The sequence below is a fragment of the Aphidius gifuensis genome, linkage group LG1, assembly GCF_014905175.1.
Source record: "Aphidius gifuensis isolate YNYX2018 linkage group LG1, ASM1490517v1, whole genome shotgun sequence".
NCBI classification, from domain to species: domain Eukaryota; kingdom Metazoa; phylum Arthropoda; class Insecta; order Hymenoptera; family Braconidae; genus Aphidius; species Aphidius gifuensis.
In genome coordinates this window covers 468,528-490,320 of record NC_057788.1, presented here as the reverse complement: position 1 = coordinate 490,320, position 21,793 = coordinate 468,528, and the positions used below count along the sequence as shown (strand labels likewise).

The window sequence follows — 21,793 nt, the reverse complement described above, 5'->3', positions numbered from 1 at the left end:
TATTTCAATTAATAAGAGTTGCACACTATCTACGTGAGCACTTGTACCACCATGTACTATTTTTTATCTTTTGCAATTATATTTATGTTAAAATATTCCGATGTATATTGTTTTATATCAGGTATAAATGAAACGGAGAAGTTTAAATGTTGTTTTCGATGATTTGATATTTCTGCTGCTTTTTTGACAAATTTAGCAGACACACCTGTCTCGTTAAGAAAAAAATGGTCAATTTTTGGTGAATTTTCAAGAAGTTTTGTGAGTGAATCAGTTATTTTATTGCTTCGTGGTAATATACTTTTACTATATTTTTGAGCAATATTATTGAAGAATCAGTGACGTTACCATGACCGTGTAAATAAATGTATCGTAAATTATTCATCTTTCATAACATCAATTAACAACAACAAATTCGTTTAATAACATTTAATAACAATTCTTTTTTACAATGTTTTATAATAGATGATGGTATGCCATCAGGCCCCAAAGCAGTATTTGTTTTTAGCCCTGAGAGTGATTTTTCAATTAAGTCCACATCAAATAAGACATGTTCACCCAAATTTCCCCATGTATTATTATTAGTAATGCTCACTTGATACAAATTAATGAATGATGAGTCTAATTCCTCATAAACTGAATCAAAATAATTGGCATAAACATTAGCTACTTCAAGTGGCTCAATAATATAATTATTATCAATTTTTAATACCCATTGGCATGCTTTATCTGAACGTTGATTACGTATATAACTCCAGAATAAATTTGAGTTACTTTTTATTTTATTTTCCATATTCTTAAAGTAAATTTTTCTATCTTTAACAATATTATTTTTGGCTAAATATGGTTTTTAATAGTATATATGGTTTAAAATATTCCGATTTATATTGTTTTATATCAGGTATAAATGAAATGATGAACGTCAAAAGTTGTTTTCGATCATTTGATATTTCTGCTGCTTTTTTGACAAAGTCAACAGTCACACTTGTCTTGTTAAGTAAAAGATAGTCAATGTTTGGTGAATTTTCAAGAAGTTTCGTGACTGAAGCATCAGTTATTTTATTGCTTTGTGGTAAATATACTCTTACTTTATTTTTGAGCAATTTGATTGACGAATCAGTGACGTTACCATGGCCGTGTAAATAAATGTATCGTAAATTATTCATCTTTGAAAGTGCTACTACACCATCATCGGTTATCCATTCGGAATTTATACGTAATAATTCTAGATGTTTGATGGTATTGGCAATGGTATACAAACTATCATCTTTGATACAGCAATCTTTTAAATCCAACTTCCTGATACGAATTAATGGATGTGACAAATAAGGAGGTATTGCAAGGTAAAAACTATGGTTTAAAAAAAATGATAACTTTTTTTCTATTAAATACTCTGATATATCCTCAAACATTCGTATACCAGCAACTTCAAAAATTTGCATGACCTTTAGTTGACGAATTACCTGAAAAAGCAATTTTAGATAAGTATGTTAAAGAATAAAAAAAATAATTTTGATTTTTTTTTTGTAAAAGATGAAAAGTTACAACTTACACAATTAAACTCTTTTGGATAATCACAACTGTCATCCAAGTGATAAACGAAATTTAACAAATTTAGTTCAATCAATGTATCAGCAACGTTTCTCAATGAATTTATTAAAGTCACAGGTATTATTTTATTTTTCATATTTTGAAATATAATTGTCAAGGACTTTAGTTTAGATAGGCGTGTAAATGCATTGGACAACATTGCATCGTTAGTATCGATGAATCTCAATCGAAGTTTCGTAAGGTTTGGACAACAATCATTAATAACTGGCACAATGTTACAATGACCATAAGCTGTGATGTCTAATGTTGTTAAAAAACGACCACACTTATCAAGCAGTGACTTTAAAAAATTTAATTTTTCATCAGCCGTTTGATACTTTTTTAAACACTTTAGAAACTCATGATATTTCCAATAAGTTAATTCAAGTTTTTTGACATTAAACCAGGAATTATTGAGAGCTCTTTTCCATTTTTTGCATACTAAAAAAATAAATTAATAATTATTAAATATATTTAAAAAAATAAATTAAGGAATAAATAAATAGTTTTTTTTTTTGATGAAATAATTTATATGTATTATAATTATCATACCCAGTGCAATTTTAAGTCTCTCACACGCTGGTACATGCATGAATATTTCAGCCAAGCAATCATCATTAACACAGTCAACTAATATATTTTTGGCATAGGAATGATCATCATTATGATCATATATCTAAAAAAAAAATAAATAATATATTTATATTTATAATAACAATAATGTAATATTTAATCTACGAGCATGGTCCAGTTATTATTTAGACTTACGTTGTAACTCTTTTTCTTTTGATTAAATGTCTCCATAGTACCCTTATGTTTTTTTACTGCGATGTCTTTAAACTCTATTTTACGTTTTATTCCCATGATGTCACTCACGTTTGGTATATTTTTAATATAATTAGTACAATGATTAAATTTCCTTTTATATTTTTTTATCTTAATATATATTTATAATATATTTTAAAAAATTAAAATTTTTAAACACTATGTTTATTTCTCAAACATAACCTAAGACCAGCATTGGCCAAATCTTGGTTTTACAGACCAGTATTGGCAACAGCTTCACTCAATGTTTTGATCTTACTCATGTTTGATAAAAATAAAATGTGCTAATCACTATATAAACAAGTTTTAGATTAATATTTTTTTCAATATCAATAAATTTGTCATTCAATTGATTCAATCAAATGTGTCACTATGTATTTACATACATAAAGCATGGTCTACACTCTACACATGGTAGTACATAAATATTTACCATAGTACCATGCAGTACCATGGGTCTACATATCTATACATACACACCAATACGCATGATACATACATATAGAAAATCTACATAAAAAAAAAAAAAAAAAAAAGAGAGGGAGAAGCAACGCGCAAACGCAGTGAAGCCTTGCTCATTTGGCCTGATTCGGCCAGTTTCGGAAAAAAACAAAAAGGCAACCAAGAAGACCTTTTTTTTTGTTTATCAAATTAAAAAACAATCAGTGTTTATTATTTACAAATTACATTACATAGTATTACATAGTATTCTATTTAAACTATCAAGTCATTAATATATCGTGAGTTAATAATAACAATTATGAGTATTTATAATTAATTAAATTTGAGAGCAAAAATGAAAGAATAAAATGAAAACTTATTTTTTTATTTTTTTTTTTTTCTATCAAATGGAATTTGACGGAATTGTTATGATTTTTCATGGTGAATCTAAGATCCCAGTCACCGGGATTTAAATGATTAAAATTTATTAATAATTAGATTTATTTATATACTGGTATTAATATTTTTAAACATATGTTTATTATATTATTATATTATTTTTACATTATTATGTTGATGTAATTATTATACCTATTAATAATTTTTTTTTTTTTTTTATTTCATTTGTTGAAGATGTAGGTACCTACATATGTAATTTGTGAAATTGTCAAGTGTATGAGAAATTTTTTTTAAGGAAAAAAAATATTTTAGATATCATATGGCTTTTATTATTATTATTATTATTATTATTATTTTATATAAGAATAATAATAATAATAGGTATATTTTTTTTTTTTTTCGAATTTTTGTTTTGGAGCAATTAAATGTTTTTATCATGATTTTTTTCTTGGACTAATTACTAATTAGTGTTGTATATTTGTATAATTTTTTTTTTTGTTTTTATAATAAAACATATTTTTAGAGATTAAAATTATTCAATAAATAGTGTTTTAGCTGTGCAGCGCCTTTCCATCTGATAGTTGATATACTGATTTATTTTTTTTCATTATTATTTATTTTATTTTTTTCAACTATAATGGTGATTTTTATTTTATCCAACGATCCAATATGTTTACAAGATGATTAATTTTAATTGATGAACCTTTAGGTTTATTATTATTTAGATTTTGTAGGTTTTTTTTTTTTGTTGTTTTTGTTGTTTTCATAATTTATTATTAATATGAATATGTAGCTAATGAATAAAAGACTGGCTATTTTAAGCAATATTTATGATAGTTTCATTTTTACAGGAACAAAAGTGGCTGATAATCATTCATTTCAAGTTGTTAGTGAAGTTGAGAAGGGTGATTCATTTTTTACACATTGGGAGTATCGTAATTCTCAAGAAATTGATAATAACGATAATCAATTACCATCCCAGAATGATTTGACTTTATGCGACTTTGATGCAGCCCTTTACAATGGTAATTGAAATTGAGGATTAAATATATAATTTTATATTTATATATATTAATGATAAATAATAATACTTTTTTAGGGCAACCACATCCAGGATATGCCCCAAACTGAGCACATTCATCGAATCATTGGGATTATCAAAATTCGTTGATAGCAAATACAAACACTTCTCAATTATCATCAAATGATTTTAATAATATTATTAATCAATCACAAAACTCACATATAAATTCAACGAAATTAACAGCAACAACAAATAAATGGGAAACAATAACAAATAATAGTGGCCAATTATTAAATTCTCAAATAATTAAAAAAAATAATAATATATATTAAAAAAATTTAAACAAAAATCATCATCAAATGATAATATAAAAATTGGTGATAAAGTGGATGTTAATAAACCAGTTGAAAATTACAAAAAAACTATTGAGAATTTGTGGAATTTAAGTGCACTGTGGTCTGCTGCTGGTGGCTAGGAAGACATCGATATGTCTGGACAGTACCCAGGACACAGTCGACCACCGGTTGGCACACCACCACCACAAACAGTATGGAATCATTTAACAATGACACAAGGTAGTGGATTAAATATACATCCAACAGCATTAACAAATGCTGTACTTAATCCAGCAAATTTTTATACACATTCATCAATAAGTAGATCATCACATTTAACAAGTCAATTAACACCACAATTAGCACATTCACAATCAGCACCAACATGGTATACACCAACAGCAGTACCATCATCAAAGCCAACATCAACAACATCATCATCATCATCATCATCGACATCATCATTAGCAACAACAACAGTAACAACAACAACAACAACAACAACAACAAATTCATCTGTTAATCCATTATTTAATTTACAAGCACATATTGATAATAATTGTACAAATCAAAATCAATATCATCGTGGATCACCAAATACACTTGATTTATCAACAACATCTGATATAGCAGAAAATTATTCACGTATGACACAAGATATACCAATTAGTTTAACAGCAAGAAATATTGATAAATCAAATCGTAATGGAAATATAATATCACCACCAATACCATTAAATGGTGAAACATCATCAGATAGTGGTATTAGTTCATCAGTACCAACTCCAAATTCACTTATTGAACCAGTATCATTATCAACAAAAGATTTATTATCATCATCATCATCATCATCATTATTAACAACACCAAAAATTTTGAAAGTCATATAAAAGGTGTTGCAAATATTCATGATAAAATTGGTGGTGGTGGTGTTGGTAGTGTTGGTAATAGTGTCAATAGTATTGGTATTAATATCATGTCAATAGTATTGGTATTAATACATCAAGTGTTACTATTGAACGTATATTATCAGATAATAAAAAAGATATTGAACCAATGAAAATTAAAGATTCATTAAGTGTTACACCACCACCAGTTATTGTTAATTTAACATCAAGATATGATAAAGATGTTATTGATAGTCCAGTATTATGTGATTTATCATCAATAAATGATAGAGAACAAAAAAAAATTAATAATGATGAAATGAATGTTAGATCACCAAAAAATATGCCAAAACGTGGTAATAAAAAATGTGTTGATTCATTATTAGAAAAACTTGAAAGTGGTAGTAAAAAGTTAGGTAGTACAGAAAATATTGGTTCAATAATTGTAATACCTGGTGATGATTATAAAGATGCATCAAGTATTAAAAGTATGTCACCAGATAGACAAAAATCAAAATCACCAACAAGAAAAGATGATGTGTCACCAGAATTTAGTAATTATGATTCAAATGATAATACTAAACAAAGAAGAAAAAGAAAATTAGAAAAACCAGTTAGATTAAGTAAAGATGCTAAAAATGATATTGACGATATTGGAGAAATTGAATCAATTATTGAATCAAAAGAATTAAGAGAACCTAAAGAACCAAGAATATCTGTACCAATTATTGATGAATTAACGAGTAAATTTGATACAAAAAAAAACAACAACAACAACAGCATTACCACCTCCATTGGCACCACCACCTCCACCACCACTACCACCACTGTCACCATCATCAACAACAACATCCTTATTATTACTACCTCCGGTTGTTGAAGAAAATCATAAAAAACAAACAAATGATAATCTTTTACCAACAACAATAGACCTAAGTACTGTCAATAAAATAAATGATAATGATGTTGATGATAAATTAAAATAGTACCAGATGATATTATTATTTCTAAAAAAATACAAAAAGAACAAGAAAAACAAAAAGATAAAGAAGAATTAGGAGAAGATGACGAAGATGATAATGATGATGACGATGAAGTTGAGGATGATGATCAAGATCACGATGTTATACAGCTCGTGATACACCACCACCATCAAAACCACCAACTGATATTGCTGAATATACACCACATGCATATTGTCACATTCAACCACTTGATGTAACGCATACAACAAGTTAAAGTTGGTGAAATATATGTTGATAATACAGCAACTGGAGGTCAACATTAAGAATTAATAATCATAATAATCATAATAATAATAACAATACATTAAAGAAATTTGTTTGAAAAAAAAAAAAAAACAACAACAACGACTATGTTGTTATTATTTTTATTTTTTCTTTTCTTTTGAGGCTTCACAATAAATAATATTTATTCGTTTGTTGACTATCGTAGAAGCAACACGAATTGAAATATCATCAACTACAACAACAAAATATCGTTTCAGGTAATTTTTTTTTTTTTTGTTTATTGTGGATAGTGCTTTTTGTTTTTTTTTTATTTTTATTTTGTTAATTTATTTCATATTATTACAGGTTCACATTATAAAAAATTAATTTTTAAAAAAGCAATGGAAGATTTAAAAGGAAATCAAACTTTACCAATTGATTTGACCAAGTGTAATGACACAAGTAAATTTATTCGTAAAATGTCACAACGATTCATATTATCATATTTAGATAATGAATTGATAATCAAACCTGTGAATACACCAAGTTGTTTACCAATAAAAATCGCCAATACAATAATAATATCAAGTCAACAAATTGTTGGTGCAGCACCAAAAAAATTTAAACCAGCTCATAAAACAAGTGGTTCTTTCAGTGGTTATTCAACTTGTTCAAATAGTGAGACAACAAAATTGGTTCAAGAACATGCTGGTGCAGCACCAGAAAAATTTGGAATTGCTGGTGTATCTGCTGGTGAAGCAGCAGAAGAATTGGAAATTGATAATGAATCAAGTGAATCATCATTTGCTGGTGTATCTGCTGGTGAAGCAGCAGAAGAATTGGAAATTGATAATGAATCAAGTGAATCATCATTTGCTGGTGTATCTGCTGGTGAAGCAGCAGAAGAATTGGAAATTGATAATGAATCAAGTGAATCATCATTTGCTGGTGTATCTGCTGGTGAAGCAGCAGAAGAATTGGAAATTGATAATGAATCAAGTGAATCATCATTTGCTGGTGTATCTGCTGGTGAAGCAGCAGAAGAATTGGAAATTGATAATGAATCAAGTGAATCATCATTTGCTGGTGTATCTGCTGGTGGAGCAGCAGAAGAATTGGAAATTGATAATGAATCAAGTGAATCATCAATTGAGTCAGACGAACCACATGAAAAAAATTGGGTAATTATTGAGGAGGTTGTTACTTCTCTTGATGAAGACACTCTTCCAGATTTTAACAAAAAAATACAGAAGAGACGTGCTGTAAAAGACGACCAAAGTACGAATTTATGTCTAGATGACGATCAAAAAGTAGTAGTCCCTGATCTTGAATCTGTCGACAATTTGTTTGATGAATTACCAGAACTTGATGAATCACAAGATCCTGTTGGAATTTAATTTCCATTGAAGAACCATTTGATTTGACAAACACCACCAGAGCTGTTTATGATATTGAAAAATTTAAAATTATTAAACATGTTTTTGCTCAATCATTTGAAAAACTTGGTAGCTCACGTAATCTTGACAGTATATTTCAACAAATAAATATTGTCGAAAAAAAAATGATTCATCACAAATTAAACAACAAAATCAATTCAAAGATTTAAATATTATTAATGAAGACAAAAAAAAAGGATAATAAATCCAAGTAAATTTATATATTGAATTATCTTTTTTTTTTTTTATTTTTATTTTTGCCAAATAATCAGCCTAAGTTGATGATGATAGATTATTGATGTTTTTTTTTTTTTTTTTTTATTTAAATTCCGTCAATAGACAATTTTATGATATTTAAAAAAAAAAAAGAAAAATGAATAAATAAATAAAAATACTTGGGCTGAAATAAAAAATAATTGCATTTTTTTTTTTATTTTGTATTGACAGAAACTAAAATTGAATATAAAACATAATGAATGATAATAATAATAATAGTTATTTTTTTTGTTTTATTTACTCATTCATGTAACACCGTATTTTATTTCAGGATATAATATAACATTTGATTCATCTTTATCATCTTTATCTTCATCATCATCATCATCATCATCATCATCTTCTGACTCATCAGATTTATCAGATTTTTTTTTATTAGAGTAATGATAAAATTTTTCCATTCCCTGTGATAAAATTGGATTATTAACTGCTCCTCGTTTATATATCAACAGTTGAATTAATTTGAAATTCTTTATCAGTAAATACTAATTTAAATCTCCCATCAATTCAACCTAAAGCAACAACAACAATTGGCAACAATTAATTTAATATATCGTTTAATTAAAATTATCAATTAAATAATGTTTATTGATAAAAAACAAACTTGCTGCAACTTGCTGTGCTTGTCTGTTACATGTGGACATGTGTCATGTGTGGTGCTGGTCCAGTGGTGGTCATCATTTTCAATTTTTATCATGCATATGTGTGTTTTTTTTTTTTATAGAGGTGGTCATCTTTTTTTTTTTATGTAGATATGAAAGTGTTCTGTGTTAACAACAATAAGAGAGAGAGAGAGAGAGAGAGAGAAAGTGAAAAGTGACCTTTTATCTGTTTTTTTTTTCCAATTGAATTAGCGATAACGCAAAGATCCAAAGATCAACAAATATTTACAAGGAAAATAAGGGTTCTTGACTGTTTGACTGGATTGACTGGTCAATATTTATAACAATATAATAATAATTAATCATCATCAGCAATAGTGTGTGTGTGTATTATACACACCTACATGTTTATTTTGTAAATTTTATTTTTAACATTCACATAGGTATAAATATTGAAAATAAATATAAATAATTTTTCATTAAATTTAATTTGCACTTGTCGGTTGTCAGCCGAGGCAAGTTGACGACAACATAAATATACATATATTTTTATTTACCTGCACAAATAATTAAGTGTTGAAGTGAGTTGATAAATAAATTAAATAAATAAATAGTCAGTCAGTCAGTCAGTCAATTGATGGATAAATAGTGCCATCATATTTAATTTTTTATTTAAACAATTAAAGCACAATTTGTACAATAGTCATTATTGATAATATAAAATAGAGCAGACAGCAATAATAAATAAATAAAAGCATCACCAAAGAGGTAATGCGTAAATTGCATAATATGGCGTCTTTTGATAATATGTCTGATGATAATAATTGCAATAATAATAACAATAATAATAATTGTAAAATATTGAGATATAGAATATACAAATGTTCAAGTTATTCACCAACTTATGTACCAGAGTAAGTATATTTATTTTCATCATTGTGTATTATGTATAAACAATATAAATAATATTATGAAAATTTTTATATTTAAATTAGAAATATTTTGGTTGATAAACCATTGGATCAATCATCACGTTGGTCATCAGAAAATGATAATCATCCACAGGTACTTTGTTTACAAATATTCTATTCATTTTATTTATTTTATTTATTTTTATTTTTTTTAATTTTCACATGTTTATTTGCTTATTTATTTATTTGTTTACATTTTTTTTATTTTGTTTTAGTATATTGTATTGAAACTTGATCAAGCATCAATCGTTAAATCAATAACATTTGGCAAATTTGAAAAAACACATGTATGTAATATGAAAAAATTTAAAATATATGGAGCAATAGAATATGACAAATGGACAGAATTATTAAATGCTGGATTAAAAAATGATACAGTACCAGAAACATTTGAATTAAAACATACAATTGGCTGTGATAATGTATATTATCCAATTCGCTATGTTAAGATAATGCCACTTGAGTCATGGGGTCCAAGTTTTAATTATTCAATATGGTTTGTTTGTTTAAATGGAATTGATGATAAATCATATATTGATTATAATATTAATAGAGTCAATCAATATTTAAATAATGAGATAATAAGACTTTGTATGAAACATTTTCGTCGATTAAAACAAACTGATATTGTTGATTCACTTGTAAAAAATACATCATCATCATCATCATCATCAACATTGTCATTTGAAGATAAACATTTATCTTTATTATATGATATATTAGTTAATAATGGTGATTATAAACAAGCTGAAATATTTATAACAAATTCAATAAATAATGGTTTATTAGACGAGTATATTAGTAATCAACCATACAAAGCAATATGGAATAAAATTAATTGTGATGAACCAAAACCAGGTAAACGTGGTGGTCATCAAATGGTATTAGATTCAAATAATGAAATATTATATTTATTTGGTGGATGGGATGGTCGTCAAGATTTAGCTGATTTATGGTCATATGATATTAAATTAAATAAATGGACATTAATATGTAATAATACTGAACTTGTTGGTGGACCAAATGCAAGAAGTTGTCATAAAATGGCATTTGATCAAGATAGAAAACAATTATTTACAATTGGTAAATATCTTGATACACAATATCGTAATGTTGATAATTTAAAATGTGATTTTTATGTTTATGATATTGAAAAAAATCAATGGACATTAATATCAAATGATACATATTCTGTTGGTGGTCCACCATTGATATTTGATCATCAAATGTGTATTGATCATGATAAAAGAATGATTTATGTATTTGGTGGTAGAATTTTACTCTCATCATTATCTACAACTACAAATACAAATACATCATCATCACCACCACCACAAAGTGTTAATGCTGCTGCTGCTGCTTCTTGTAATGTTCCATCACCATCATCATCATCATCAACAACATCATCAACAACAACAACAACAGAACCACTTTTTTCTGGTTTATATTCATATCATATACCAACAAGTACCTGGAAATTATTAGCATCAGATACAACAAATACAAATTCATCATCAAATATTAATTGTTCATTACGTGCACGTGTTGGACATTCAATGTTATTTAATCAAATTGATAGAAAATTATATATATCACCTGGTCAAAGATGCAAAGAATATTTAAATGATTATTTTACATATAATGTTGATACAAATGACATACAACGTATTTATCTTGCTGATTTTTCAATAAATAATAGTAATAATAATAATAATAATAATAATAATAGTTTAAATAAAAATGAAAGATTTAGTAAAGATGAATTTAATAAAAATATTAGTCCAGGTGCTGGTTTTACACAAAGAGCAACAATTGATCCAGTACTTGGTGAAATATATGTATTATCTGGTCCTGGTAAAGATAAAGATAAACGTGATGAAAATGTACAAAATTCATTTTGGGTATATAATATTAAAAATAGTAATTGGACTTGTATTTATCGTAATGAAAATACTGGTGAAAAATATTGGAGTAAAATGCAAGATATTGAACCATGTCCAAGATTTGCACATCAATTAGTATATGATAAATATAAAAAAATTCATTATTTATTTGGTGGTAATCCTGGACGTTCATCATTACCAAAATTACGTTTAGATGATTTTTGGACATTAAAATTATGTCGTCCAACTCATGATGAGTTGTTAAAAAATTTCAAATGGATCATTAGAAAATATAAATTTAAAGAAATTGCTATTAATGGTAATAGTATTGAAGCACTTGAATATTTACAAAATGATGTTTATGAAATTATTGATCACAATGATCCAATACAAACAAAAGAATTTCAACTTTTAACATCTGTATTATTTAAATCATCATCAAGTAATTCTCGTACATCAACTGATGATGCTGCTGCTGATGTTGATGTTGATCAAGTACACAATAAAAGGGTTCAACTTTATGATAAAATATCAGAATTTTTTCCAGAGTCCATGACCCAGCCTCGAGCTAATCTGACTGACCTTTTACTGTGATCAAATTAATTATATTTTTTTTTCTCCCCTTATTGATGATGATATCACAGTCTTTTATTAAATTTTCAATATCAATTATTTATTATATATTATTATAAACGTTTATATTTTTATAATTTTTTTTTTTCAAATTATTATTTACTTGTTTATAAAACTGTTGATGATGATATAGACAAACTAGAAATTATTTAGACAAAAACTTGAGGTTCAAATGAAAATGAAAAAAGATTGTTTATATTTTTTATTTTTGGATCTTCAAGTGGTTATTCATATTATTAATTGTGGTGTTGTGTTTTTTTTTTTTTTTTATTATTAATATTATTTATATCCAAAGATGCAGGGTGTGATAGTGTCTAACGTTTGGATACTTTATTATTTTTTTTTTTTCTAATAATGTAAATACATGAGTAATAATATTTCAAATCTTTTATAAAACTTAACAATTATATTGATGTTTTTTGAAATAATTTGATAAGTGTTATTTTTATTAGAAAATTTTCAATTGACAAATTATTATTGTTATCTTTAAATAAATAAAAAACAAAAAAAAACATTAATTATTTATTGCAATTAAAAAGAAATAGTAGACAAAATGTATCTGAATAAAAAATGCTTCCAGTTGTTTTTTTTTAAATTTACTGCAAGCTAATATTTATTTATTATTATTAATATAATATTTGCAATGTCATGTAAATAAATAAATAAATTTATACTTGTATTAATTATTATATATGCTGTTTAATGTTGATTATTTATTTTATTTTAAATTTATTGGCGCTAAAAAAAAAAAAAAAAAACAAACATGGCGATAAAGATGGTTGACACACATGGTTGACATATTTTTATTTTCAACAACAACAACAACAACAACATTAATTTTAATAGGATATACCTATGTTTTATTATTTTAATATTCGTTTTATCAATAACATTGAATAATTGATTAATTATAAAAATGTCAATAATTGAACTTGATAAACATACTTCAAGACAATTAACAACAACACAAGTAATAACATCTGTATTTAGTGTTGTTAAAGAACTTGTAGAAAATTCATTAGATGCTGAAGCAAATAGTATTGAAGTTAATTTATTTGATGAAGGTACAAGTTTAATTGAGGTAAAAGATAATGGAAAAGGAATAACAAAAACAGATGCTGCTTTTATGGCTTTACCATCTTATACATCAAAATTAAAAAATTTTACTGATTTTGAATCATTGAGATATTATGGTTTTCGTGGTGAAGCATTAAATGCCATGTGTAATATATCAACTGTTAAAATAATAACAAGAACTCAAGATGATGATGTTGCTCGTTGTTATACTATGAATTATAATGGACACATACAAAAAGGTGAAATGTGTTGTCGTACTATTGGAACAACTGTACAAATTCATACATTATTTAAAAATATACCAGTTAGACGACAAATTATTAAAAATAAAAAAAAATCAACTCAAGATTTAAAATTAATTGAAAATTTATTAAAAGATTTTGCAATTTGTCATGCACAATTAAGAATAACATATAAAATTGATAATTCAATTGTTTTTAATAAAACACCTTGTCAAAAAATTCAAGATTGTTTGATAAATATTTATGGTAAAAATATGATTTCAAATTATGAATTTATTGATCATAAAGAACAACATACTGAACATTATGATATTAAATTAATTATTCCAAAAAATAATTTTCATGATATTTTACCATTTTGTCAAATTAATTATCAACATGTGTTTGTTAACAATAGACCAGTTACATTTAAAAAATATGAACAGGTAAATAGTAAATATTAAATATTAAATATTAGTAATATTGTTATTAATATTATTGTTTTCATTTCAGTTGATTGTTCGTATATTAACACAACATTTTCATGATGATAAATTACAAGGTAGAAAAAAGCCAGTTTTTTTTTTACTAATTACTGTTGATCCATCTGATGTTGATGTAAATTTGGAGCCAAATAAAACAGCAGTGTTATTAAAGGATAATGATAGAATACTTGAAAAAGTTGAAAAATTATTATTGGATTATTATCAAGTTAATTTATCACAAGATTCACAAGAAATAATAAAAGATGTTGATGTATCATCAACACCAGCTTATCTTAATTTTTCAAGTACTGAAGTTGAAGAAAATACTGAGCCAGTTGCTAAAAAAGCTAAGCTTGAAAAAAAAAATAGTATCAGTAAATCAATGTCATCAAAAAGCAATAATAATAAAGAAAATCAATGCAATAATGCCATTAGTCCAACGCCAATCACCAATGATGTTGATGATGATGATGATAATAATGTTTGTCTTGTTGAAAAAATACAACAACAAAATCAACATAATGATGATGAAGAAGAAGAAAGATTTAGTCAATTACCCAAGGTTGACATTGGTGCTGATTTTACAACTCAAGAAATTAAAAAAGTTTTAAGTACAAAATATCCAGATGATAATAATCAGTTAAAAGAGTCAAATGTCATTAGTACACCAAAAAAAATAGACAAATTAAGCTGTCAAAATGATGAAAATTCAATTATTAATTTTGATGAAGATTTTTCAGCTCAAGAAATTAATGAAATTCTTCAACAAAAAAATCCACTTGATAAATCAACTGATAAAAGCTTGAAAGCTTCAATGGAACATCTTAATTCTTCATTTGAAGAAATAAGCATGGAAAATTTTGATAATAATAGGGATAAATTTGATGGAATAAGTGAAGTACAATGGAGCAGGGGTCAACATCCAAAACATGCTACAATGGTAAATTAATTTTTTATTTAGCAAAAATCATTATTATATTTTCATGTATTCTATTTTTTAGATTCCAGTTAGTGTAAAAGTTTGTGGACCAAATGATAATTTAGAAAATGATGATGATGAAGATGATGCTTCAGGTGAAAAAAATAATAAAGATGATGAAATGAAAGGTGAAAAAAATACAGCAACAAATGTAAAAACACCACAGACATATGCTGCAGCAAATAGCCGAGGATTTATATTATTTTCAAAAAAATATAGACCACAAGTTATTAAAATGAATCCTGGTATAAATCTTGTTGAGGTTGCTAGAAAAATAACATCAAAATGGAAAGAAATGACATCAGAAGAACGTGAAAATTTTCGTGAACTTGCTATGAAAAATAAATCAATGAATGAATCACAATATTTATCATCACCATTATCAACAACAGCATTTTCTAAAAATCCAAAAATTTCAAATAAAAAGCTGGCGAGTAATAAAAAACACATGTTAAATTTAATTACAAATATGAAGAATCAAAATCAATCATCAAGCGATGAAAATAAAACTCGTTTAACAAGAAATATTGTTAATTGGCAAATTAATTTAACAACTGTAGCAACTAAATTAAATGAAAATAGTAAAATTAATGATAAAAAAAGAGGAGCTGTTGTTGGATCACTTGGTAATGACATTTGGATTGTCAAAACAAATTCACAAATTTGGACATTAAATGCATTTGAGTTGTTTGATTGTATCAATATTAATGATGATACTGAAACAACAAACAAAAAGGTAAATAAATATAATGTAAATAAAATCTATTTAATAAATTAAAATTATTATTTTAATTTTGTTTTTTAGGAGGATCCTGATTTTATTGAATTTTGTTTAAACAGATGTCTTCAAGAAAAAGATTTTTTAAATTGCATGAAACCAATATATGATATATCTCATGAATTTTAATTTAAAGTCAGTTAATTAAAAAATAATATTGTGTGTTTTATATTAATAATAAAAATATGTTGTTGAAAATTAAATTGTTGTAAATATTTACAATAATTAACTAAACCAAATTCAAGTAAATTCCCACACGTGTGTAGCATTGCAATAAACAAAATTATATTATTATTTTTTATTTCATAGAATAAACACTTAAAAATTACGATTTATTTTTCAAATTGAATAACAGTACGCAGGAGTCAATAGTTAAATTCTCTATTTACTAAAAAATAAAACGTGATTGGTTAATAAAAAAATGAGGTGATGAGCAAGTTCTCTCTCCTTCTCTCTCTTATTCATTCACACATGTTCACAAGAGACAAGGCAGTGAAATAATAACACATATTGCGTGATGTATTTACTTGCCTTAAAAATAATACTATTGGCTTGATAGTTTCAATAAATAGCTGTACAAATTGCTAATAAACAAATAAAAAAAGTATAAAAACAAGTGAGTGATTAGTCATTAGACCAAAAAAGTAAAACAAGTTGCAACAAAACAATATAATTAATAAAAAATAAATATAATAAAGTAAAAAGACAAAGAAACAAATCAATTAATTTAATTAATTAATTTATTTATTTATACTACATAAATAGTATTGACAAAAGAAAAATACAATTAAAAAATTAGTGCACCAAAAAGTGTCTATTTGTGTATTAGAAAAATAATTAAAAAATGGTTCTAAGTAAACATGCAAGACATTATCGACGAGGCATATCATTAACAAGGTATATTCCGGATATATCGTATATTTTGTATTTATTATTATGATTGTATAGAGTAAAGTGTAAACAGCTGATTTTAACAGTTTTCATATGCGTGTAGAAATTAGTTGTTATTGTTTTGTATAAATAAAAAAATAATAGGTTATAAGTAATTTATCATTAAACTGTCAAGAGAAAATTTACATAATAACATAATTATTTTTATTTACAGACGTGTTGCAGATACATTAACAACAAGTCCCACTAATGGTACTGATAATTTACGTAAAATATTGACAAAATCAAAAAGTACCATGCAAAATATGCAAAATCAATCGAAATTATTCGGACAATTCAAGGCTCATCTTGGAAAATTTGAGTATAATAAACAATTACAGCTTGTTGTCAATAAATATTGGACAAATATTGTGCAAAAAATTACTTATCCTGGTTTGGAAAGTATCAGAACATTTTCAGGTGATGATAGTATTAACAATAAAAAAATCCAAATAGATCAGGATGATAAAATTGAACTAGATAAAAATGTACAAAACTCATCTAAAATTGATCAAGAAAATAAAACGACAATAGCAATTCAATCATCATCATCAAATAAAAATGTATTAAATGATGCAACAACAACAATAACAACATCAGCTCCAAATTCAACTTTATCAAATCAAATGTATCAAAATACAAGAGATTCAATAATGGCACTTCCACAAGTATTTAATGATTTAATTATTAAATTAACTGATAATGGAAATAAAGAATCATCATCAACAACAAACACTGTACCAAAATGGAAAACAAATATTATTAATCAAATTAATGATGAAAATAATATAAATAAAAATATATCAGAAAATAGTATTGTATCAAGAACAAAACATGTATTAAATAGTATTGTAACTGCTGAATCATTATCATCAAAAGCCAAAAGAATTGAAGATTTTTTATCTCACATTGATCAGTATCCTGAGGCAAGACATCATGCAATTAAAGAAGGAGCTATTAGAATTTTCCTCAAGGCTCGTCAAAAAACCAACAATAAAGAAATTCAAGGTAAATAAAAAAATAAATAAATAAATTAATTAATTAACAAATGATATGAATGATAATAATAATGACAATAATTATTTTTTAGCTGGAATTAGAGAGGGTCTAGCAGTCTTGGGATATATTGAACCTGTCTCACGTCGTGGTATAAGAATTTTGTCAATTGATGGTGGTGGTATGAGAGGTCTTTTGGTATTAGAAATGTTGAAGAAACTTGAAGAGTTAACTGGACAAAAAGTACATGAAATGTTTGACTACATGTGTGGTGTCAGTACTGGAGCAATTTTATCAGCAACATTTGGTAATTATTTTCAAGTTTTAATTTATTTAATTAATTTAATTTTTATATTATCAATTGTATGCAGCTTTTGATAAGGAAATTTTTATAAATGGTAACATGTAGTGTTAATTTTATTATATTACATTGATATTTACTTTATTTAATTATTATAATAGGTGGACACAAGAAAAAATCATTAAATGAAATATCTGAAGTTTACAAAGAATTAAGTACAAAAATATTTACTCAAGGTGCTTTAAAAGGTACCAGTAATCTTGTTTGGAGTCATGCTTATTATGACACAGCATTGTTGGAGGAATTATTGCAAGAACATTTGGGAGACAAAGATTTAATAAAAACATTACGTGATCCAAATTCACCAAAGGTAAATAATAAAAAATAAAAAATAAAATAAAGAACAACAATATAATTAATAAATTTTTAATTTTAGTTTTCAGCAATTGCATCAATATTTGATCATGTTCATACAATGGCATATATATTTAGAAATTATACATTGCCAGCAAGTGTTGAAAGTCAATATATGGGATCACATAGACATAAACTTTGGGAAGCAGTTAGAGCATCAGCAGCAGCACCAACATATTTTGAAGAATTTAAACATGGTAATTTTGTATTATCTGATGGTGGAATTATGGTTAATAATCCATGTGCTGTTGCAATACATGAAGCTAAATTATTATGGCCAAATACACCAATCCAATGTGTTGTATCATTTGGTACTGGTAGAATACCACCAAATATTTATGATCCAAATCGTCCATCATCAAATGAAACACTTTCTTCAACAAGTTGGAAAGATAAATTTTCAAAAATATTAGCTAGTGCAACTGACACTGAGGGTGTACATATTATGTTAAATGATCTTTTGCCAGATCATGTTTACTACAGATTTAATCCATATATTTCTGAAATGATTACAATGGAAGAAAAAAGAGCTGAAAAATTAGCACAACTTGAGCAAGATGCTCGAATGTATATTAGAAAAAATGAAGATAAATTTATTCAAGCAGCAATTGCATTAAATCAAAATAAACGTTTATCACAAAAAATTTTAGATTGGATTGAGGAAAAAAGACATCTTCATGGTTTTAATTAATAATTAATAATTAATAATTTTTATTACAATATTACAGTTGTCTTGTCTTATTAAATTTTATATTATATATATTTGACTGTGATATCCCATGAATTTTGATTTTTTCACTGTGTGATTTTGGTTTTTTATGTTTACGATAAATAAATATCTGTATGTGAAATGTCATTTATTGTTTGTTAATTTATTTATTTGAATTTTACCGCTTAAATTAAAACATCAAAATGGCTTCCATCATCTGCAAATGCGCCACCGCTTCTGCGCCTTTTATCTCTGTCTCTTTTTGTTTTTTATTCTTTCTTTTTTCTTCGCTTACGTGCTGAAACGGTATGTCGATTGTCCAAAATTTAACTAAAAAATCATCCAAATAATCGTAATAAATAAATAAATTAATTGTTTAAATTTATATTCTAATCAATTATATCTGTCCTGTTATAATTCAATTAAATCTATATTTTTTTTATGTCATTTAATCATTTTTCAATACAATAATTCATAAAAAAACGATAACCTCCAAAATTAATATAATTAATTTTTTTTTTTTTTTTTTCTTATTTTTCAATACATTATTTATTTATTTATACATTGTGCAAAAAAAACGTAATATTAATATATTTTTTAATTTTAATTACAGCATCTCTAAGGAGAAATAATAATCATTTGAAATGGCAAAGTCAAAGAATCACACAAATCACAACCAGAGTAAGTAAAAAAAAAATAAAAAAATAATATAAATTATTTTAATTTTTATTAAACAAAATTATATTAATTATAATTATTTTTTTTACAGGCAGAAAAGCTCACAGAAATGGAATTAAAAAACCAACTCGTTTCAGACACGAATCTACCCTTGGTGTAAGTCAATCAATTTAATAACTAATAAATTATTAATTTGTTTAAAAAAATATTGATAATTAATTGTGGCTTGATTTATATTTTTAGATGGATTTGAAGTTTCTTCGTAATCAAAGATTCGCCAAGAAGCACAACTTGAAGCCACAGGCTCAAATCAAGAGAGCAAATGAGCGTAAAGCACTTCGTGAATCCAAAAAACCATAGATAAACTTTTTTTTTACACACATGCTCTAACATAACATAAATAATAAAGTTTAAAAAAAAAAAAAAAAAAACAAATTACTCTGTGTCTCGTTTTGATTTTACTATTACTATAAAAATTGATTTATTATTCATTTACGAATTATAAAAATTACATGTCTATGATAATATTAATAATTATTAATTAATATGGTGGTTTTTAATAATAACAATAATAATTTTCAATATGGCTGTTTGACACTGTTGCACAGACTAGACAGACACTGACTGATGAAAGTGATGATGTCAGTAACATGTTGTAATCATCATCAATATGTCATCAAATCCAGAGTGTATTTTGTTATTTAGTGGAAAAAGAAAATCTGGAAAAGATTATATAACTGATAAGCTATTTGATAAGTAAGATTAATTAATTTTTGAATTTAAATTTGAATGATTATTGTCTCATTTGTATGTAGTTGATTATTTTGCATGTGGTACTTGTTGTGTGTTGTAGACTTGGTTCAGATAATAGTGTTATTTTAAAGCTATCTGGACCAATTAAAAGTCATTGGGCAAATACTCAACAATTAAATTTAAATGATTTATTGAGTGATGGTCCATACAAAGAGCAATATCGTCTTCAAATGATTAAATGGGGTGAAGAAACGAGAAATAAAGATTATGGATATTTTTGTAATGCAGCAATTGATATGTACAATGGTATTTCTTAATTTAATTGTCATTGAAATTAATTAATTAAATTTTATTGTTGTTTATTTGTTTATTTATTTGTTAGCTAGAGAAAAAAAAATTTGGATTGTCAGTGATGTCAGAAGAAAGACTGATATCAAATGGTTTACTGAAAATTATAAAAACATTTGCAAGACCATAAGAATCATATCCAACAATGATATTAGATCACAAAGAGGCTGGATATTTACTCCAGGTTAACATGACTATTTTATAATTAATTTAAAATTTGTAAATTAATTTTTAACTTTTTTTTTTATTATTATTATCATCATGAAGGAGTTGATGACTCGGAGACAGAGTGTGACCTAGATGATGTACACGATTGGGATCTAGAGATTGTCAACGAGAACAACAACAATCTTAACAACAATATCATTATTCATGACATTTGTCAACTTGTTAAATCATCATCTCAATGTTGATATTTGTTAGTTAAATAAATAAACATGTGTATTGTTAATTTTTTAATTAAAAAACAAATTAAATATACCTATATAATTTATTATTAACTATTTTTGCGTGTATTTATCTAAATTGAGTAAATTCTAATTGAGTGTAATTGTGCAATAAAAAAAACACTCTCTCTTCTTCCTTCCTCTCTCTCT

At 25.6% G+C, this 21,793-nt stretch overlaps 6 protein-coding genes across 9 annotated transcripts; all 6 read left to right on the top strand.

The window, feature by feature from the left end:
- The first annotated feature begins 3,018 nt into the window (after nucleotides 1–3,018).
- Nucleotides 3,019–6,540, top strand: LOC122860675 (hybrid signal transduction histidine kinase G-like). The gene is made up of 2 exons (XM_044164587.1): nucleotides 3,019–4,277; nucleotides 4,352–6,540. The coding sequence occupies exon 2, from the start codon at nucleotides 4,764–4,766 to the stop codon at nucleotides 5,499–5,501; it is 738 nt and encodes a 245-aa protein (XP_044020522.1). The 5' UTR covers nucleotides 3,019–4,277; nucleotides 4,352–4,763; the 3' UTR covers nucleotides 5,502–6,540.
- Nucleotides 6,541–9,228: 2,688 nt separating this feature from the next.
- On the top strand, nucleotides 9,229–13,217 carry LOC122860674 (muskelin-like). The gene is made up of 3 exons (XM_044164586.1): nucleotides 9,229–9,955; nucleotides 10,037–10,106; nucleotides 10,228–13,217. Exons 1-3 carry the CDS (start codon nucleotides 9,813–9,815, stop codon nucleotides 12,487–12,489), a joined length of 2,475 nt encoding a protein of 824 aa, XP_044020521.1. The 5' UTR covers nucleotides 9,229–9,812; the 3' UTR covers nucleotides 12,490–13,217.
- Nucleotides 13,218–13,313: 96 nt separating this feature from the next.
- On the top strand, nucleotides 13,314–16,282 carry LOC122860670 (PMS1 protein homolog 1-like). Its single transcript, XM_044164578.1, has 4 exons — nucleotides 13,314–14,272; nucleotides 14,340–15,251; nucleotides 15,313–16,026; nucleotides 16,096–16,282. Exons 1-4 carry the CDS (start codon nucleotides 13,445–13,447, stop codon nucleotides 16,195–16,197), a joined length of 2,556 nt encoding a protein of 851 aa, XP_044020513.1. The 5' UTR covers nucleotides 13,314–13,444; the 3' UTR covers nucleotides 16,198–16,282.
- Nucleotides 16,283–16,540: 258 nt separating this feature from the next.
- Nucleotides 16,541–19,571, top strand: LOC122860671 (calcium-independent phospholipase A2-gamma-like). Of its 3 annotated transcripts, none has more exons than XM_044164579.1 (6): nucleotides 16,550–16,965; nucleotides 17,174–18,006; nucleotides 18,089–18,301; nucleotides 18,366–18,392; nucleotides 18,457–18,665; nucleotides 18,732–19,565. In XM_044164579.1, the coding sequence occupies exons 1-6, from the start codon at nucleotides 16,913–16,915 to the stop codon at nucleotides 19,398–19,400; spliced, it is 2,004 nt and encodes a 667-aa protein (XP_044020514.1). In that variant the 5' UTR covers nucleotides 16,550–16,912; the 3' UTR covers nucleotides 19,401–19,565. The 3 variants fall into 3 exon arrangements, with proteins under 3 accessions (XP_044020515.1, XP_044020514.1, XP_044020517.1); XM_044164582.1 differs by lacking the exon at nucleotides 16,550–16,965 and adding an exon at nucleotides 17,059–17,103 and having other exon boundaries at nucleotides 18,732–19,482; XM_044164580.1 differs by lacking the exon at nucleotides 18,366–18,392 and having other exon boundaries at nucleotides 16,541–16,965; nucleotides 18,732–19,571.
- Nucleotides 19,572–19,661: 90 nt separating this feature from the next.
- LOC122860673 (60S ribosomal protein L29) lies at nucleotides 19,662–20,855 on the top strand. 2 transcript variants are annotated; one of them, XM_044164584.1, is made up of 4 exons: nucleotides 19,662–19,724; nucleotides 20,032–20,099; nucleotides 20,188–20,252; nucleotides 20,340–20,855. In XM_044164584.1, exons 2-4 carry the CDS (start codon nucleotides 20,063–20,065, stop codon nucleotides 20,454–20,456), a joined length of 219 nt encoding a protein of 72 aa, XP_044020519.1. In that variant the 5' UTR covers nucleotides 19,662–19,724; nucleotides 20,032–20,062; the 3' UTR covers nucleotides 20,457–20,855. The 2 variants fall into 2 exon arrangements, with proteins under 2 accessions (XP_044020519.1, XP_044020520.1); XM_044164585.1 differs by lacking the exon at nucleotides 19,662–19,724 and adding an exon at nucleotides 19,740–19,770.
- On the top strand, nucleotides 20,664–21,691 carry LOC122860672 (phosphomevalonate kinase). The gene is made up of 4 exons (XM_044164583.1): nucleotides 20,664–20,852; nucleotides 20,950–21,155; nucleotides 21,232–21,381; nucleotides 21,465–21,691. The coding sequence occupies exons 1-4, from the start codon at nucleotides 20,767–20,769 to the stop codon at nucleotides 21,608–21,610; spliced, it is 588 nt and encodes a 195-aa protein (XP_044020518.1). The 5' UTR covers nucleotides 20,664–20,766; the 3' UTR covers nucleotides 21,611–21,691.
- The last annotated feature ends 102 nt before the right edge of the window (nucleotides 21,692–21,793 follow it).

What these genes read in the sequence shown, in the direction of transcription:
- LOC122860675 (XM_044164587.1), top strand. Translation starts at nt 4,764, where the DNA reads ATGTCTGGACAGTACCCAGGACACAGTCGACCACCGGTTGGCACACCA.
- LOC122860674 (XM_044164586.1), top strand. Translation starts at nt 9,813, where the DNA reads ATGCGTAAATTGCATAATATGGCGTCTTTTGATAATATGTCTGATGAT. An exon ending in TCACCAACTTATGTACCAGA is followed by an intron (nt 9,956 to 10,036) that starts GTAAGTATATTT and finishes TATTTAAATTAG; the next exon opens with AAATATTTTGGTTGATAAAC. An exon ending in AAAATGATAATCATCCACAG is followed by an intron (nt 10,107 to 10,227) that starts GTACTTTGTTTA and finishes ATTTTGTTTTAG; the next exon opens with TATATTGTATTGAAACTTGA.
- LOC122860670 (XM_044164578.1), top strand. Translation starts at nt 13,445, where the DNA reads ATGTCAATAATTGAACTTGATAAACATACTTCAAGACAATTAACAACA. An exon ending in CATTTAAAAAATATGAACAG is followed by an intron (nt 14,273 to 14,339) that starts GTAAATAGTAAA and finishes TTTTCATTTCAG; the next exon opens with TTGATTGTTCGTATATTAAC. An exon ending in ATCCAAAACATGCTACAATG is followed by an intron (nt 15,252 to 15,312) that starts GTAAATTAATTT and finishes TCTATTTTTTAG; the next exon opens with ATTCCAGTTAGTGTAAAAGT.
- LOC122860671 (XM_044164579.1), top strand. Translation starts at nt 16,913, where the DNA reads ATGGTTCTAAGTAAACATGCAAGACATTATCGACGAGGCATATCATTA. An exon ending in CGAGGCATATCATTAACAAG is followed by an intron (nt 16,966 to 17,173) that starts GTATATTCCGGA and finishes TTTTATTTACAG; the next exon opens with ACGTGTTGCAGATACATTAA. An exon ending in CAACAATAAAGAAATTCAAG is followed by an intron (nt 18,007 to 18,088) that starts GTAAATAAAAAA and finishes ATTATTTTTTAG; the next exon opens with CTGGAATTAGAGAGGGTCTA.
- LOC122860673 (XM_044164584.1), top strand. Translation starts at nt 20,063, where the DNA reads ATGGCAAAGTCAAAGAATCACACAAATCACAACCAGA. An exon ending in TCACACAAATCACAACCAGA is followed by an intron (nt 20,100 to 20,187) that starts GTAAGTAAAAAA and finishes TTTTTTTTACAG; the next exon opens with GCAGAAAAGCTCACAGAAAT. An exon ending in GACACGAATCTACCCTTGGT is followed by an intron (nt 20,253 to 20,339) that starts GTAAGTCAATCA and finishes TTATATTTTTAG; the next exon opens with ATGGATTTGAAGTTTCTTCG.
- LOC122860672 (XM_044164583.1), top strand. Translation starts at nt 20,767, where the DNA reads ATGTCATCAAATCCAGAGTGTATTTTGTTATTTAGTGGAAAAAGAAAA. An exon ending in AGCAATTGATATGTACAATG is followed by an intron (nt 21,156 to 21,231) that starts GTATTTCTTAAT and finishes TTTATTTGTTAG; the next exon opens with CTAGAGAAAAAAAAATTTGG. An exon ending in AGGCTGGATATTTACTCCAG is followed by an intron (nt 21,382 to 21,464) that starts GTTAACATGACT and finishes ATCATCATGAAG; the next exon opens with GAGTTGATGACTCGGAGACA.